The following is a 19,590-nucleotide window of genomic DNA, read 5'->3' on the forward strand; positions in this document are numbered from 1 at the left end:
TTCTTGGAGCTGTGCTAAAATCAAGTTGCGGCAGTAATTATTTCAAAAAATATTCCCAATACCGTAAAATTTTATTTTTTGATCAAAAAACGCGACCGAAACCTGGCAGATTGAACGCCATAAAAATAGACATGAAGTTCAGAACAAGATTGTAAGAAAACATACATATTCGGAGTCTACGATAAATTTGCTTTAAAACAAAGTAAAATAAAAAATGAAAAAAAATCAAGAAAAAGGGTTTCCTACCACCTTAACCTTGATATGAAGGAAGACGCTTAGAATTGCTAAACAATAGGAATAAAATAAGAATGACAGCAAAAACTGAAAATTACTGCGTTTTCTTTTATTTTTGCCAAATGTTTTGCAAAATTTGGCTAAATTATGACGAAAATAGTTTTGAAGACATTATATCGGTTTGTCTGTTCAGTCTATTTATACAATTGCAGAGGATCGAAATTCATAAGAGTTAACTAATCAGGAACAAGCTGTTAAACACAGTGATTTACGTTAATTAATATTTTCCGGACCTAGATGGAAAATAACTAATTCTTCTGTAGGGATAGCAACCAAATCTTGTCAAAAGTTGGGACGGGATGCTACTTATGTGTGTTATCACATTCTACACTATTGATGGTTTTTTTCCCTAGCCGTTGTTCTATTTTCTGTGTCAAAGATGACTTCTGCTCCAACGGTGGTCCACAATTTCGTTTTTCTTAAGCTATCATGTTCAAGAAATTAGAAACCTTAAACAATATTATTAATACTGAACATACAAACCAAAATAATTTCTTTACTAATATCAAACACCAATATGAAGAATCCATTTTGGCAACAATCAGATCGCTAGAGAAATTGAAGATAAAAGACGCAATATAGTCTAACCACCTACGATTTTATCTGCGTTGTCTTCACAACTAAATAACACAAGATCTTCGGCTTACCTTCAGAAAATCTTACACCCTTTAAGCCGTCAGTTGTTGAAAAAAAAGAACCCACCTCAAGCATGTAACACGAAACGCCCTACACCACTAAATACTTGATCTTGACAACACCATCAAATCAAGTGTCCCCATTGATCATATAATATTCACGATACCTGTTATGGGAGGAAATGAGATCGGTTAAAGGCAGACATCTTAAAAAGTTCACCAAAATTAATGGCAGGTACAAGATTCTGCCAATGCGGGTGTAGACAAGAGAAAATGAATTGTAAATGTCAACTTTTGACATAAAAGACAACACTTTTATCGAAAGGGATAAATTTCTGTATGACACCAGCTTCAATCCCAACAAAAGAAATAGTTGCCAAAGTAGAAAAGGCAATTAAAGAAGAGGCAGACACAGTAGGAGTTAAAGTATGCTTCACGCTATAGAATTGCATAACACGAAAGGAACATTTACAAACATATGAGAGACTGCCATTGAAGAATCTAAAGAACAACAAAATCATCATCATCTTGTCAACTGACAAGGAAAGAACAATGGTCATTGTGAATACCTGACTATTTTAACAAATATAATGAACACATCACCAAAACATCCCCAAGGACCTTGCAAACATCTCAAGAAAGATCCTAAAAAAGTTATTAAACGAGAAGCGACAAAAATCTTTATAGAGTCGACGAAAAGCAGCAAATTTAAAGCCAGTGAGCATAGCAATAACTCAAAAAAAACTAGATCAGAGAAATGAGCATAGCAGACGACAAATCCATGGTATATGATGTTACATCACTCTAAAAATCCAAAAGTTTATCCGTCCGCAAATTTTCGTTTTTAATGTGCACAAATGTTTCCATGAAGGGAACTTTAAATATAATCAAACGCCTTATAGAAAACGGAGCTTGGTTATGCGTTTAATTGAACTTGTATTGATAAAAACAACTTCTTCTTTTAAACAGACGGAGTTGCATGGGAAATCCTACATTGTCTAATAGTTCTAGAAATATACATGCAAGCATCTGAGACAACAGTGTTGGTCACATCAAAGAGACTCCTATGGGTTTGATCACAATGGCAGCCACTACTGACAAATCAAATTCACTGTTAAACTTAAACAAGATGTAAGCATCGGTTTCCTTGACACGTTGTTTAAACGCAAGAATGGTACTATTTCAGTTTCAGTATATCGTAAACCAACAGACACTGACAAGTACCTGAACTACGAATCAAACCATAAGAAATCTTAAAAAAGCAACTGTCATTTCTTTATGACTGAATCGTGCCAACAGCGTAGTCAGTGACGAGAAGGAAAGGAAACAAGAGATTGGAAATGTGAACAATGCATTAACCGCAATTGGATTCAATCAGAAAGTTATCACGCAAGTAGAAAATGAAATAAGGAAAAGATCCAATCCAGAGTATAGTGAAACATTTATCGCATCAGCATTTCTATCCTTTATACCAGCTTCCATCGAATCTTGCGTCGAGTTTTAAAGCAACACAAGGTCAAATGCATTTTTAATTCTGAGGATACACTATGAAGCACTTTGTCTTAACCGAAATACGAGATTAACCTGGAATCCAATGCAAAGATTGCGATGCAGTATACGTGAAACAAAAATTAAAATATAAGCAACGAGTTCAAGAACATATGCGCGCATCGAGCAACAGATATGTAAAGAAAAACAACTTTGCGGACCCCAGCTATAGCAGAATTCATCATATTAACTGGGAAGAGAGGAATATCATTAAAAGAGAATTCTGTTTGAAGTTTCTGAAGGCTAAGCTACATAGATTTTATGCAAAATTGCCAAATATTGCCCTAAAATCCGGTTTTTCCGAATTTCGGGTAAAATCCGGAAAAATCGGGAAATCGGATTAATCACGTATCCAAATTATGCAAAATAATTCTTCTTAATAGCGTGTCTAAGAAAGAAAGCGTACCGTTCTTCTCGTGTTCAATTGTAAATTGAATCTTCGGGTGCAAATTATTGATATGTTCATGAAATGGGTCTAGATGTGCTCTTTTTATTATTAAAAAGACGTCATGCACAAATCTTTTCCAAACTCTTGGAGCGTGATCTGCAGTTGTTAAAGCTGTAGTCTCATGAGCCTGCATATATATTTCAGCTACAACAGAGGATGTTGGACCACCCATAGCCACATCGCCAGTTTGCGTAAAGAAGTTACCGTCAAATAAATACCATGTTTTTGTAAGTACAATTTGGACCAAGGACATTAGTTTGTCAATAGGGATGCGTGTTTTGTTCTCATACTCATCATCATTTAGCAGTAATTCCCCGATGATATATAATGTGTCCTTTATCGGTACATTTGTGTACAGTGAAGTAACGTCAAATGATACCATACACTCGTCGTCCTCGATCCGTATGTTTCTGATAAATTCCGAAAACTCTTTCGAGTTTTTACAGTGATCACTCTTTGTGTAATTGCTAAGAATGGAAGCTAGGTATTTCGATAAATTATAAAAAAGTGATCCTGTACACGACATGATTGGGCGTATAGGAATTACAGGTTTATGTATTTTAGATGATGATTACGATCATTGCCCGTCGATGACAGCTGTAGCTGTCGAAACGTAGCCTAGAATAAACTCGCTTGTTCATGACATGATAATATTTATATTATTTAATGACGATGACTGAACAGAAAAGCGGTAATATTTTTAAAATAATGTAACTGTTGTCTATACATGAAACATAAAAAAAACGAAAGTGTCAAGCATGATGGCATCTTTCTTCATACGTTATGGGTCCCATTTTATGACATTTGGCTCATAAATGGTTTCTGTCATTGTACTAAAGCTTTTCATTAAACAAAATCAAATAGCTGAACAAAAAAATTTGAGATTTTGATTAATGCGATCATTTTTTGACAGAAATTTATTATCCCTAAATGCACTGAGCTTTTATCGGGCCTATTAATCGGCAGAATGAAGAGATCAATCTCCCTCCTCCTTTCCTGTACAACTTGTTATAGGCGTTTTACCAACACATATACCTGTACTTCCATCGTGTTAAAGCTCAACAGTGAATTTGATTTGTCGATGTAGGCCGTTGATGTGTTCATGGAACTCTTCTAGATGAGATCTTTTGATTATGGCGAATACGTCGTCAACAAATCTCTTCCAAACCTTTGGACGTCTGTCTGATGTGACTGCTGTTGTCAAGGAAGAAATTCGACGTGTAAGAAATGCATTAATCGCAAATGGATACAGTCATAAAGTCATCACGCAAATAGAAAATAAAATGAACTTCGTCGAGTCTTAAGACAACACAAGATCAAATGTATTCTTAACTCTAAAGACACCCTAAGAAGCACTTTGTCTAAGCCAAAAGACAAAATAAACCTGGAAGAACAAAGCAATGTTGTTTACGAAATCCCGTGTAAAGATTGTGATGCATAGTATAAGGGAAACAAAAAGAAAGTTTAAGCAACGAGTACAAGAACATATGCGCGCAGTGAGAAACGGAGATGTGAAAAACGAAATTGCGGACCACAGCTGGAGCAGAAGTCATCAGTTTAATTGGGATGAGAAGAAAATCATTGACAGAGAATCCAGAACAACGGCCAGAAATATTAAAGAAACCATCAACAGTGTAGAGCGTAACAAACAATCGATCCTCTGAAATTATATAAATACATGCTCAACATCATTTTACTTTGCCCGATGATGAAAGAAGGATCTCCCGAAACGTGGCCTACTAAACTGCCATGTTCAAGAAATGATAAACTTTCCACAGTAATATGTATGAAGTTAGCAGAATCTTCACTTGAAAGTCTTTTTCTTTTCTAATCAAGACAAATTCTTTTGCGTGATCTATATCAGTAATTGCAGCAACCCACATTGCAAACAAAGATAGACCAAAAATTCCCAGAACTATAAAAACATTGAACAAAGATCTTCCCCATTTTAAATGAGCTCTAGCGTTTGTGACAACTAAACATCGTTCAATTGATATTGTCACTGTTGCTAACCATGAAGAACTAGCTGGGAATGAGCTGAAAACTTTAAAAGTAACAAAACTTGCTTAATTACTTGTATCCGCCATGATGTAGAAGCCATATATCGGAACAGATATGAGCCAACAAAGTAATCGGAAATACTTAGAATAGCGAATAACTTTTTCGTCCTGTTTTTCGTCACTTATGATAAGTATGCAGTAAAATGATAAAGGATTCCAATAATAACCCTATAATAACTGTTTATGAGGGCCATAACGGAGAATATTGACCAACGTTGAAGTATTGCCTGAGCTTGTGAGGACAATACGTGACAGAGGTCAATATTTGAAGTTTATGCTTGAAATAAACAGTTATTATATGAATTATTATCCGGGTACTGCATTTCACGACAAAAATATAGCATTATAAGCAGGATGTAGAAACCATGTCTTCATAGAAACTGTTCCCATATGGAACGGACATTCGAATAAAAAATATACTTTTTTAAAATCGAATATCATGTAAACATAACATTTATTGTAGCTACAACATAGAATTCTTTAAAAGGTAAAAATAAGTTTTACTTCTGTTTCGCGTTTTGTTTACGTTTTTCCGTGTTTATTTACATTTAATGCTGCCATATTGAAACTTTAAACACGGTTGATATGGTAGCAGGCAATACCGTGGAATATTGCCCGCTATGACGTCAGTTCTAACCAATCACGTTGCGCGATTTTTGAAAATACCGATGGCGCCCTTTTACCCGGGTAATAATTAGTGAATAGTAGCCCTTAACTTGATACCCATATTTTCTTTGTCGATTTCCTTAAGATGTTTTTCCAAGTAACCTTCCTCATCAAAAGCAAACTTGAAAACTGAAAAGAATTGGTTGAAGTGTTGGATTATATGTGCGTATTTAGATTATATATTGGTGATTTTATAAAAGGTAAAAGAGTGTAAAGCAAATACACGTCGAGTGAATTGATTAAATGTGTAATCAAAATATAATGATAAATTACTGTTACCGGTAATGAAAACATTATAACAAATTGAATTTTTTTCAACAATTACCGGCATGGCTTTTTTTTTTGTTGAATCATTATAGTACATAAAATGAAAGTCAAGTCAAAGAGGAAATTAGAAAAACATTGCTAGTTACGTACTCTTTCCTTTCTTATCTTATAGGCTTACGTACTTTTACCGTGCTAAGAGATAAGCCACGTCATGTGATTACGTTTTTGGAACTAACACGGAAATTGGTCTTGTTTAAAGAGATATCTTATTAGTGACATCGTTTTGATTAAAAAAAGCGAGATACAGTAGACTGTGACGACAAAAATTATTATTGTACTAAAGGGCAATAAAGGGTAGGTGCGTTTCCATAATATATTTTTAATTTTTTTCAAGAATAGGTGCTACAGAAGATCCAAATCAAATTTTCAGTAACCAACTGTTTTTGTGTCTGACATTAAACGAGGACACGCCCAATTGATTTTCATATTAAACAAACAGATCTTTAATACGACGGAGTTGTGAATTTCTTTACGTCAACGATTAGATATTCTAGAAAGCCCAGCTTGTTCTCATGTGTGTACGCGCACGACGAGGCTACGGAACAATAACTACGTGTTTCCTATTTATGTCTGATAAATATTGCATAGAGAGTGTCTTTAGATTCCTAATTTGAAACCTTACTGATCGTGACCAACACTGCTACTTTTAATCTTTTAGAATGGAGTCATACACGTTTGATTTATCCTTACAATGGGTTAATGTTTTCATTTCATGATCTTTAAGACGCCGAGAGGCAACCCCTAGGAAGAGATTTATAGATACATCAAGATACCTTATAACCAACTAATGCTATGAACACTTGCAATCAAAATACAACATGCAGTGCAGGGACCGTAGGTTTCGTAGACCGTCGTTTCATTGCGTGTACTAATACATATGATTGTATTTTGTAGAATTGTTATGCGACATCAAATGGCTATGGCTAACCTCGCAAGATTCAAAATGATTTTGGTACATTTTGGGCAGGCTTGGTGGAGAAGGGGATAGAAATTAATATCAATATGCTTCATGAATACTTTTTTTGCAAGAGAGCCCCTGTTAAAGGCCTCCAAAATGAAATGAGCGCACTGGTAGCCTATTCTGGTAAACACCTTGCACCTGTCCAATATTTGTAAAAGAAAGATAAATGTCAATAGTTTAGTTAAATTTGATTAAATCGCTGTTAACAATCTGATAATTTAAAGTTAAAATAACGATATTTGAAATTGTATACTTTCTTGCTTTTCAAGTCGAAAACAATTTTGATCTAATCAGGCAACATATTTTGAAAACAAATATATTTAAAAAATTGTTTATAACAAATTGATAAAGCGAACGAGGAATGTGAATGACACAAAGTAATGGATATCAAAGTAAAGGACTACCACATTACTGCACTGGTCATCATTATAAGTAACACTGTACTATTATAACATCTGTGGAAGCTGGGATTAAACAGAACCAACATGTTGTTTGTTATTTTAAGTATTTCTGACTTTTTTGTTGGGCTGGCAGCTGTGACACTACATGGATTTGTAATAATAGCTGATTCTAATAATGACTCTTTTTTTGCCGCTTTTATATTTTTCAGCTCATTCCCAACTAGTTTTTCATGGTTGATGATTGTAATAATATCAATTGAACGATGTTTAGTTGTTACACATCCAAGAACACATTTAAAATAGGGACGTCATTTGTTCAATTTATTTTTAACTTTGGGGTTCTTTGGCCTCGCCTTGTTTTCATTATGGAATGCTGTAAATGCTTATATCAACTTTGCAAAGGAATTTTTCTTAGAAAGGAAAGAAAAAGAATTTCAAGAAAAGCTTCAGTTATCTACATACATTTTTGTTCTCACTCTGGGTAGTGGACAAATTATACTATTCACAGCAGGAGCCCTTTCACAATTATACCTGCTGTATTATATTCGAAAAAGATACAACTCGATGAGAGGGAGCCGGCATACCCAAACTAGTTACAGTGAACGTGTTTCGAAAACAATAGCGATTATGTTTTTTTGCATATGCGCGTGTTATCTTCCGCACATTATCTCTTATATATTAAAACACATAATTAAAATTTGGACTTCACCTAAGCTTTATTTGAACAGTTTTTTTAATGCAATTATTTTACTGCGAAGAAGCACACAGATGAGGAATGTACGTGGACATTCCACTAATACGGTTACCAATGCTGTCACATAGAGAAAGTATTTCACTACTCCATCTTTACTTTTTCTGCTAAAATGCAATTTTTAGATGCACTAAACAAACCTACACAGAAGTTTTAGATTTACTGTGTTATTATGGCAACGATAAATGTTTACTTAATGTACATTATATGGGATGTGCGGATAATGCGCTCTAATTCCCTTTGGATTGCATAAGAGCCTTGAGGCAACCGAGGAGTAAATGTCTAACTGATTTTAACATCAATAAAAAGAGACTTTTGAAAAAGTTGGATGCAGCTAACTGCTTTGGACAACTCTTACCTTTTAGCTCTAGGTATAGTCACATTGTCTGTCTGTTTGTACGCGAGAAAAAAGTGTGTTTCAGAAACACGAAATGCGATATATAATTTATTTTGCCTTTTTCGTGATTTTACTAAAGCTTTCGTTTAATTTTAAAATTCTTATACAAAAGTCATAGGTAGTTAGCTTTTATTGTTCCCTCGATGCAGTTTCTTTTGTAAATACGTGCACGGTCAAAGTTACGGACAATTAACATTGCGTTGTCTATTTCGTTAACAGTTTTAATTATTCGCGCCTTTTTGAAGAATTTATGGAGAGAGTTGCATATATAAAAGGGTCATAAGTTGAAAAGGTTAGTTGTTCATGATACACAAATGTGTTGTTTTGGAATTCCTCCTCTACAATGTAAAATTTGCGACTAGGTACTTAAATATTCACAGGGAGACAAGATTATATTTACAGTTAAAAGAAGATTGAATTCGTTGTACCAAAAAAAAGTTATCTTACAAGAAGATTATTTTTTTCAGAAAAAGTTTTCGTTCGTTATATTTCACAAGTATACAAAATGGCTTTAAAGAACAATTATCGAAATGTGCATTTGAAAATATGGAAAAAGAAATTAAACTACAGATTAAATTGCCTGTAACGAACAATAAACCAAGATGATTTTCATTTTTTTTCATTTCAATTATTAGTTAAAGCAAAAACGACCAAAGATATGAAAACTCAAAATGGCGGCGCAACATGAAAAACTGCAGCAAGATACTGAAACGGAAGCAGAAATGCTAAAAAACATTTTCTAACGAGTGGAAAAGGAAGAAAAGCTGTGAAACTAGATCTATTGACACTAAATTAACACAATCAGCATACTTTTCACACGTACAAACGGTCAAAACATTAAATAAAAACACGCCAGCAAAAGCTGTAACAATACACAAAGGTAATAAAGTTGCACAAGTTTTAAAATGAAAGCATACCGAAGCGTGTTCGTCATCTAGTTGATAAATACAAAAACACTACTTAAGCTACTACGAGTCATATTCTAATGATATTGCGTAAGATGAACTTTCATAAATTCGTTCCTGTGTGAACGGTAGCAGGTGTCAGATACATTTATGACAAGTAGTCTTAGAGTAGTGTTAGAATATTTCTTAGAAATTTTTGATTTTGAATTTTATTGTTTCACAATGTGCGGGTTTTTTATAAGACTAGCCGGGGGACCCGACGTCGCACGCCTGGGTAAGCCACAAGTAAAAGTGTTACCCAGCATTGAAAACCCTGTGGTGCAATTATTACGAAGCGTAAACTGTGCCACATGTTCAGGTGGAGCACTCTATTACAGTTATGCAGTATGTCAGTGAAAGTTCAAAAATGAATGTTACCCTTGGCAGCGCGCTTAGTACAGATAAACAATGTTGCACATTCATGTAGGTACAATACCTTTTTCCAAGAAAAACTTTATTGCAACTTCGGTTAAACAAAAAAAAACATAGGAAGCAGACCGTCGTTAACACTGGACTGAGCGCTTAGTACAGATAAACCGTGTTAAACATGCATTATGCTTAATACCCTTTTAGCACAGTTTACAACCCATTGTTATAGCAAAACATTCAGTGAATATTAATTAATTTGCAGAATAAATTTCAGTAAACGTTAATAAATTAAACATGACACAGAACCGATCACTTAGTACAGGAAAACTGTACTTTTCACACACGCGTATAGGCATAATAGCCTTTTTCAAGAACAACTTATCACAACTTCAAAAAGACACAAAACAGCCCGTTGTTAACACCAGGTTGAACGTTTATTACAGGTAAACTATGTCACACACGAGTAGTAGTCGTATTTTGCTAAAAAAAACTATGACAACGGTTTAAATAAAACACAGGAAACAGTCCATCATTAATCTGTCCGGCTAACAAAATTCACTCTGCGAAAGAAGTTTTAATGACAGTAATAAAATGTGTAGTTACCTAACTACATTTAGAATCCTAAAAATTATTGAAAAAGAAATTTGTTGTAGCAAGCCAAAAACTGCATTTAGCTACTTTCACTTTTTAGCCAGAGGTAGCTAAAGAGTTACAGCTAAAGACAGACAGACAGACAGACAGACAGACAGACAGACAGTCAGACAGACAGACAGACAGACAGACAGACAGACAGACAGACAGACAGACAGACAGACAGACAGACAGACAGACAGACAGACAGACAGACAGACAGACAGACAGACAGACAGGCAGACAGACAGACAGACAGACAGACAGACAGACAGACAGACAGACAGACAGACAGACAGACAGACAGACAGACAGACAGACAGACAGACAGACAGACAGACAGACAGACAGACAGACAGACAGACAGACAGACAGACAGACAGACAGACAGACAGACAGACAGACAGACAGACAGACAGACAGACAGACAGACAGACAGACAGACAGACAGACAGACAGACAGACAGACAGACAGACAGACAGACAGACAGACAGACAGACAGACAGACAAACAGACAGACAGACAGACAGACAGACAGACAGACAGACATCGTCATTTGTTGGCGGAGTTAAATAGTCTGACAGTGTTTTGTAAATCTCGTCGCATGTTTCTTTTACAATTTGTGACAATGTTGATTTACCAATACAAATTGTGTACGCAATCGATTGCTGAGCATCCCCGCTTGCCAGATATCGTACAGTTACAACCAATCTTTCCTCCGCTGAAATGGATTTTCTCATGTTCTATCTTCTTTTTTTATACAAGAACCAACTTAAAAGATCTTTAAATCTTTCTGGGGACATTCTAATGCATCCTTGATGATAAAGAGGTAATAAGAATGCCAGTCAGTTTTATTGTACTTGTACCATGCTGTGTCAAATACTTTGATAGTATCAAGAGTTTTGTTTTTACTGTGTAGTGTTTTGGTAATGACTACTTCTTATGTTCACATTTTTATGCTAAACGAAAACGGTGTATCCGTCTCTGCATGACTCGTGTGTTAAACTTTCATAGATGCCATAATTTTGTAATGGCACCTTTCTATTTTGAAATTTGAAGCTGAGATTTTATATTAGGTTTTTATAGTTATATTTGAAGTGAAAATATTTTCCACGAAAAAAAAACTGTTACAGTGGTAATATGTGTATTTAAATATTTCACCTGTCAATTTTTCGTGTTAGTAATTTCTGCCCAAGAAAAATTTGCGAAGTAAATTATGATAATTTCGCTATAATTTTACTAAGTTCAACTCCTTGGCAGCCGCTCGCCGTTGGAGCAAGGAAATGTAAATAACGTAATCCCTTCCCCCCAATCACATTCCCATATTATATATTTGTTGAATGATTGAACAGCTATATTTGTTTCGTTCTGTTTTTCTTTTGCGCGCGCCAAAAGACTGGGGTAGAATTGACGATGTACGCGCGCACGTAAAAAGTTTTTGCGCTTGCGTACGCGCGGGCAAATGGAGGTCGGCCTTTACTAGCATTCATAGCGCTATTCCTGTAATCGAATATTGTGGTAGGTTCCACAGTTCTTTAGCCGCCGGCTTCTTTGTTTTTTTTTAAAATGAGCAAAATTAAAATGGTTAGCGAATGGTAGTAAGATATTGCTTATAGCAAAGCCTTTTGCACTACTTTCAATTCTTTTCAAAATTAACATGCATAAGCCTCTCTTGAATAATTAAGAACAACACCACTTGAAGCTTTGGCCAATTGCGTGTTTTAGAACATATAACCTCAGCGTCCTCCAACAAATTAAGAAAGAAATTTCTTGTTTCTTGTATTAATTGATTAACAGATTTCTGCAAAAAAATGTCAAGATACACCTCCCAAGGATATCGCATAGGAAATGCACTGCCAGTTAATGGTAGGTAATGGTGGGTAGCCTAAAATGACAATTAATTGTATTTAAAAATATATTATCTAGTAATTCTATTTGTGATATTTTTCTTTTAAAACTTGTACCATTTAATAATAATTAGCCGTTCTTCTCTGCCGTATAAATCCTGGATTTTCGGACTTCTCGGTACCCCATTTTATATAATTCTAACACAAAAACGACCTGGCTACCATAACACACAGAGAGGACTAGTAATACAGAAATCTGTCTGTGAAACGCCGATACGATTATAAAATCAATACAAATTTCTCTCTCGTGGGAAAAACGAAAAAATTCCAATTGAGCGGAAGTTTTATGTAATACCTGATTATGAGAATTTCTTTAATACACTTTTAGAATGTAAAGCATTCCGAGGTAAAGCCTGCTGTCCTTTGTGTGAATTTTTTAATCTTAATTAGCTGCTGCTCTCATCCCTATAGCAACAAATATAATGGTATCCAAAGCAGTAATTCGCACTGTTTTATTTTCTGCTCTATACAGACACTATAAGAAACATTTAAATACTGTGCATATAAATTAAGTAAACAAAACCTTATTATAAAGGTTAATAAACATTATGTTTTTTTATTAATTATTCCTGATAGCTTGATTCTTAGTTTATTGATAAAAGTCTGTTGTCGATGAGAGTCGCTTTGTCAATGTTCCTTGCTTTTAGTTGGTTATCCTTTTTCAGATAAAAATTGATACTGGTGCAGGTGCGTATATATTTGGTACATATGTTTCAAGATAAGGTTGTTTTTTTTAAGCGATTTATCTTTGCTTGCTGGAAATATTGAGCCGTCTTAGAAATAATGAAAATAATGAAAGGCTGGAATGAAAATTTCAGAAATGGAAAAACTTTTGCTGCAGGATAATCTTAAGGATTCGTTAACGTGCAGTTAACATTTTTATTCATAAAGAAAGAGTGTGCCAATCATTATAATGTATACTAGTTGTTAAGCCGTGAAAAAAATTATGGCGTCGCCCGTCTTTAAATTACACGCTATTTCGTGTGCCTGTAGCACGAAGTTTTTCTTTTGGACAGATAGACAGTACTGCTATCATTATAGAGACTTTAGCAACAACATGCATTATTATCTGAGCTCTCCTTTCTAGTCAAAAGAGCTTTAAGTAATAAATAGGTTTACTATGAAGACTCCAGGTTGCATTTCACTCAAGTAGTGGAAGAACTAAGAACCATCTTAAATCATTGAATTACTGTGAATGCAGTCATGAATTTAATACTTTTATGTATGATTTTTTAAATTTTGTAAAAAGATATTGCGCATATAGCAAGGATGACCTATACAATGATGAAATAATCGTATTTTAGGTAAACGCGAATTTTCAATTAGATTATGGCTGCAATACTAACAAAACTTAATAGAATGTTGGAATGTCGGATTTGTCTTAATACTTATCACAAACCAAAGCATCTTAATTGCGGCCATACGTTTTGCCAAGATTGTCTAGATGGCATTTTAATTTTTAAAAAAGATGGAAGCGCTGAACTTCATTGCCCATTGAGATGTAGCGACAAAACATTGATAGGTCAAGACCAGACAACATCATCATTGCCAACCACATATTGCTTGACTGAAATTTTGGATGAAATGTAAGTATGAAAATTCTTGACAAAGATCGATATGTTTAAAGTTACAATTCAGTTTATATACATAACAAGTCCTATTTTTTATTTTTTTTATTTCACACAGAGGAATCCCTCAATGTTTATTATCAACTTGGTGTCCACAAACCGGAAGTGCAATATCGGTTTGCCTTTTGTATACATTGCAACGAAATGCTTTCCTGTATTAAATGAAATTATTTATTCGGAAAAAAGGTTTTGCTTTGATTCTATTTCTTATTAGTATTAACTTCGTTATAACTAACACTTTTACAGAACATATAACAAACAAGATACACGAAGTATTAAAAAACCTACAAAAAACAACTTTTTCCATTTAAATAAGAAATGTCGTTATTTCAGCTGTCATATTGTACAGTACTCCCGCAGCTAGCTATGCCAACATCTTAGTCTATAAAACATTCTTAATTATTTCTTGTTGCTGTAGGCGCCGTGGTGATGAAGTTGACTCTACATCAGATGAATGCAAAGATATCAAACAACTATCAATACACTCCAGTGCCAAACATGATGCTGGTAATGGTGACGACTGCAAAAACATAAATACCTTAACCCAAATGTCATCACCCAATGGTAGTTACAGTAGAAGAGTGCACGATATTCAACCATTTTGCGAACAACATAAATTACCTTCCCATAGCGTATGCATTGAGTGTGATAACATGTTTGTGTGTGTGTATTGCGTGCACAGAACACACAAAAACCATAAAACCAAAAGCGTCACTGATTTTGGTTTTGAAATTAGGAACTGGTTTAAGGAACTTATTGCATACCGTCGAAAAAATAATGTCGCATTAGGCCAGTTAACACGAAAGTTTAATGAAGCTTTGATAAATCTAGAGCGTGAGAGAAAAAGATTTGTGCGGGCATTGGAAGAGCGAAAGTTAAAGAAAATGGCAGAGTACCTAAAAATACTGAAGAAAGAAGGAAAAAAGTTGCTGAAAGAATTTGATGAGAAAACGGAGGAGTTTAAAATAGAAGTAAATGCAGCTGTTAATACTGCCAATACTCAAGTAGAAGAATTGTCCGATTGCTTAAGCGCGCTTAATTCAAAATCAGACTTTAAACTTATAACAGACAAAATAGAAATTGAACGAAGAATTCACTGTATAGTTTCTTTACCGAAATATATTTCAATTTTTAATTCACACCTTCGTGAAATTAAAAATGAGGATTTTCTTGCGCATCCATTAGGCGAACTACAAATTTCAATTTGCAATACAAGTAAAGGCAATGTGAATGAATTGTCTATATTCAAAAACTTTATCGAACAAAGTGAGAATAGTTGGGATTATTTGCAATTGACAAAAGATTTGATGGCTTCAGCTGCTCGTTTGAAAGGTATACTTATCATTTCCATTCAACATTGACTTTGTTAAGTGTGTATCCAACATCAGATGGTTGTGGGTCTAATATGTTAAATTCATTTTTAGAGTATGAAGAATCTCGTAGAGAAGAGGACGATTCCTGTCAAAATAAATCAAAAAGGTAATACTAATAAGAGGGTTGCTCTTCCATTTGAATTACTTTATATCTATTTTAAGATAATTAATTTATTTGGAACCAAAAATTGAAAGTTTGTCAGGCATAACTGAGTAACATGTGCTTAGAAAAACGTGTGGACAATACCAAGTTGGATATACAAGTTCCACTTCTCTCTTAGAGATTTAAAACCAATAATTGAGCTGCCGATAGAGAAGTCTTGGTCCTTTAAAGGTTTGATTTTTATATCATCTTGATTTTAAGCAACTTAAACAATGTAAGAACACCCGCTTTTAGTAGAGAGAACTAGCAGAAAAAACAAAGAGGGTTACCATTATTGGAATTGTGTATCTAATTTTTGACCTTAATTGTTATCCCTAATCGTAACCTCATATCGAAATTAAATCTAGGGTTTTTTATTAAATGTTCTTCAATGTCTAAGTTGGTTAAGAATTAAACATTCTAATTGTAACGTCAATGTAGTTGAAACTAATCTAGCACTGGAAGGCAAATTGTATTTTTTACCTTAATTTTACCTTACCTTGAACTTTGAAATCATATTATACACACTTCTGAATGTCGAGGATGATTTAAAGGGGCGGGAAAAACGAGTGTAACCACTGAGAACAAAAATAACAAACCTAAATCATCTAGTACTTTATTAGGATAAATTTTTGCGGGGATTAAATTTCGCAATTTTTGGCCTAATCCGCGAAATTAAGTTCCCTCAGAAATCTGGAAAGTAGTCATCCGCGAAAGTTTGTCCCAGGGAAATTTTTGAATAATTGTCTGATTCGCGAAGTTTAAATAAGAAAATTGTTAGGGCCGAAATCACTTCTACAAGCGTTCGTATTTTCCCTTACTTCCTTTTTCACCTTTCGGTTTTTCCATGGGAAAAGAAACTAGCAAAAGTTATGAGATATAATCTATTCTATCTTTCAAAATAAACTACCTCTAATCATCGATTACAAACAAAGTATCTACTTTTGTAAATTCAATTTTAAGGGGATTTTTTTACAATAGATTTTTGCCTGTTTGCTACAAAACTTAACCGAGCGCTAAAAAAAAGTTTAAATGTCAAAACGCAAAGATAAATGCCCGTGACATGCTCGATTCTTGCGGATGAGCTCAACCACAAAATTTAATCCCTGCGAAGATTTATTACAATAAAACATATTGGACATCGAGATATAACTAAAATTGACAGAAAATTGGCCTACATATATTTGATATATATAATTTTTTCTATATAAGCGCTTTCTTCTAAAATTAAATTATTTGAAAAAAGGAACCTTTTTTACCTTTTTATTCCACTGCATTTATAAGCAATGATTCTGGTACGAGTATTAGCACGTTTACAAAGGAAATTAAAAATAGATTTACTGATTTCACTTTTTTTCAAACTTTGAACCATCAAACAAAATTTGGTTTGACTTCAAGTGGAGTTCAATCATCGGTTAACACGTGATCAAAACATCATCAACAGCTCTGAAGTAGAATTTTAGAATTTTTATGTTTTTATTTGCTAACTTTTCACATCTATTAACAGCTTTTCATGTCCCAAATTTAATGTTCCATCGTTTTAGGCAATTTTCTTTAACATGCTAACAAATATTCGTACAAAGTTCTGTGGTAATGCGATGTCTCCTTCGTCACTATCCCCTCTTCCCACGGCCATACAGAGCCACCAAAAAGCTTGTTTTGAATAGGTTAAAATATTAACACATTATCTGTTTTAGACCTAAGTAAAATCATCGAGATGGGCAACATGGATCAGCTAAAATCAATTTTGCTAATTCAAACAAATGTGGTTGAAATACGGAACAACGATGGCGGTACACTCTTAATGGAAGCTACTCATTACAATAAACCACAAATGGTCCAAATTTTGATTGATGCTGGTAGTGACGTGAACGCTGTGGAAAAGAATAAAATTAATGCATATCACTACAGCGCATGTGTTGGTCATGAAAATGTCTTACAAGTACTTATTCGTCACGACGTTACAAATATTAACAAGGCAATGATGTACGGTTGGACACCATTGCATTTTGCATCTAAAGGTGGTCATATTCAATGTGTTCAGTTAATCCTGTCTGTACCCCATATTAATGTGAATATCAAAAACAATAATAATGAAACTGCTTATGATGTTGCTAATAATGACACTGTCAAACTTTTAATTGATGGACATCAAAAGCAATAAGTGTGTTGGACTTTCGATTTAACGCAGAAAGTTGCTTCCCAGGTAATCCGAATATAATAAAAATTGCTATTAGCATGTTCATATTTAAATAAAATCTCATCTGTAAGTCATCACACGCTTTATTTAATTTCTTCCAGACTTCTTCCGCACTAGTTTTAGTTAATCGGAAAAATGTTACTTCTTCGAAAACTGTGAGAGGTAAAATACATATTCACAATTGCACATGAAACTTGTCGTTCGTAAACGTTGCAGGAAACTGAAAAATCATTAAAATAATGGAAATAGACAGTTGTCAGAAAGGTATAATAAGTGAGACAAAGAACATTGGATTCAGAAATGCAGTTAATCAAGAGTACCGAATATTCCGACCCTCTCTAATTTTTTCCCCAACTGAATTTATTAATTTATTGGGGTAAGCAAAGATGGAACACATTTGACACAGGCATACTATTACCTTGTGCCTGCAAATAAATTGAAACAATATATTAGAATGCAAATAAGAATCAAGAACAATCAAACAGTTACACGCAATTCAACTAAACAAAACAACCATAAAGGCTCTTCACGATATATCCGCCATTATCAGATTTAACGGTAATTCAGAATTACTTCAACACGGAATCCATAAACGTAAGCGTCTGGCTACTGGCAGAATAAAGAATACTTATCAGCAATTTCGTAATATTAAAGCGACAAAATGAAGAACAATTATATATAATTATATATTTTAAATTTTTATGTTAGTATTTCTTTATTTCAAAAACTACATATTTTATTTAATGTAATAATGGTGCAGTTGTATTGTAAGCGAGTTTAATTCTCTTTCAAAAAAACAGTTATCGTTTTCAATTTTGTTGGTCAAGCAAATTTGTGTCTATATTATTTTTATAGTTTTACTACTATAGTATGACATATGTCCACATAAATGATTAAAAATAACATCAGATCTTTCCGGATCAATCTTTAAGGGAAAAACATTGCGGCATTGAAATTAATGCAATAGATCAAACAAATACTGTGGTTTTATTCTATTTTGATAACCCCAAGATAATTCCATCAACATTTTGATCGTTAAGGTGTATGATAACTCTGGAGGCTCTGTGGGTTAATGAACTGAACTGAAACCATCCATCAGCACTAAAGATGAATAACGTTCCATCTAAATTAAAGTAATTCAATTATGCTATTACAAGAAATAACATAACTTTGTGTGTGTCCAGTCTGATTTATAACTGCTTTACTGTTTTACTTTAAGCCTGAAGATGATACTAATATATCAAAATATATCGCGAAAATAAAAATTCAATACTGGTTTGACCTATTATATTAAATCTTTTTTGACCCCTTATTAAAGTCATTAAACATCCATGTTCACACTTTTTTTATATATCATCTAATAAGTATATAGGGCCTACTACAGCCTGGATGAAATATTTTTGGTAAGTGCAGCTTTTGGCTATTCCGCGAAATGTTTAACCATCATCACTTGGCCAGTACTCTGCAGCCTAGGCTGGTAAGTTATACTTTCGAAGATATGTAGGCCGGGTAACCAATGGCAATACATGCGAGAAAAAAATGGTTCCGTTTAATATTTTAAAACAAAGCAAAATTGCAGAAATCTTAAGTTCACTGTGAGCATTGGCAAGGAAAGTTTAGCAATTTCTACGTACGTAACACAAGATACGTGAACGTACGTAAAAACTTTTTGTTCTTTTTCTGTTTTTTGTTTCAATCTTAAAGTTCTTCTTCCTTTCCACCGATTTAATTTATCACTAAGTTCTGGTTCATTGCCTTTTGACATAACAATAAAAAGGTTTATTATTATAAAATTGGTATTACTAGCAAAAAGTAATTTTAAATTTAAAAAGGCAATTAACATTCACATATTGTAGGCATACTTTGCATTTAATTTTGTGGTAGATAAAAAGATAAGGCGTCATAACT

The 19,590-nt window shown here is 33.9% G+C and overlaps 2 protein-coding genes across 2 annotated transcripts; both read left to right on the forward strand.

Moving 5' to 3' along the window:
• The first annotated feature begins 13,611 nt into the window (after window positions 1-13,611).
• LOC130651686 (E3 ubiquitin-protein ligase TRIM56-like) lies at window positions 13,612-15,629 on the forward strand. Its single transcript, XM_057456062.1, has 4 exons — window positions 13,612-13,925; window positions 14,386-15,299; window positions 15,392-15,446; window positions 15,569-15,629. The coding sequence occupies exons 1-4, from the start codon at window positions 13,669-13,671 to the stop codon at window positions 15,627-15,629; spliced, it is 1,287 nt and encodes a 428-aa protein (XP_057312045.1). The 5' UTR covers window positions 13,612-13,668.
• A 1,412-nt stretch (window positions 15,630-17,041) lies between these two features.
• Window positions 17,042-17,646, forward strand: LOC130651852 (ankyrin repeat and SOCS box protein 14-like). The gene is made up of 2 exons (XM_057456063.1): window positions 17,042-17,138; window positions 17,180-17,646. Exons 1-2 carry the CDS (start codon window positions 17,042-17,044, stop codon window positions 17,644-17,646), a joined length of 564 nt encoding a protein of 187 aa, XP_057312046.1.
• The last annotated feature ends 1,944 nt before the right edge of the window (window positions 17,647-19,590 follow it).

The sequence above is a fragment of the Hydractinia symbiolongicarpus genome, chromosome 1 (assembly GCF_029227915.1).
Source record: "Hydractinia symbiolongicarpus strain clone_291-10 chromosome 1, HSymV2.1, whole genome shotgun sequence".
NCBI lineage: Eukaryota > Metazoa > Cnidaria > Hydrozoa > Anthoathecata > Hydractiniidae > Hydractinia > Hydractinia symbiolongicarpus.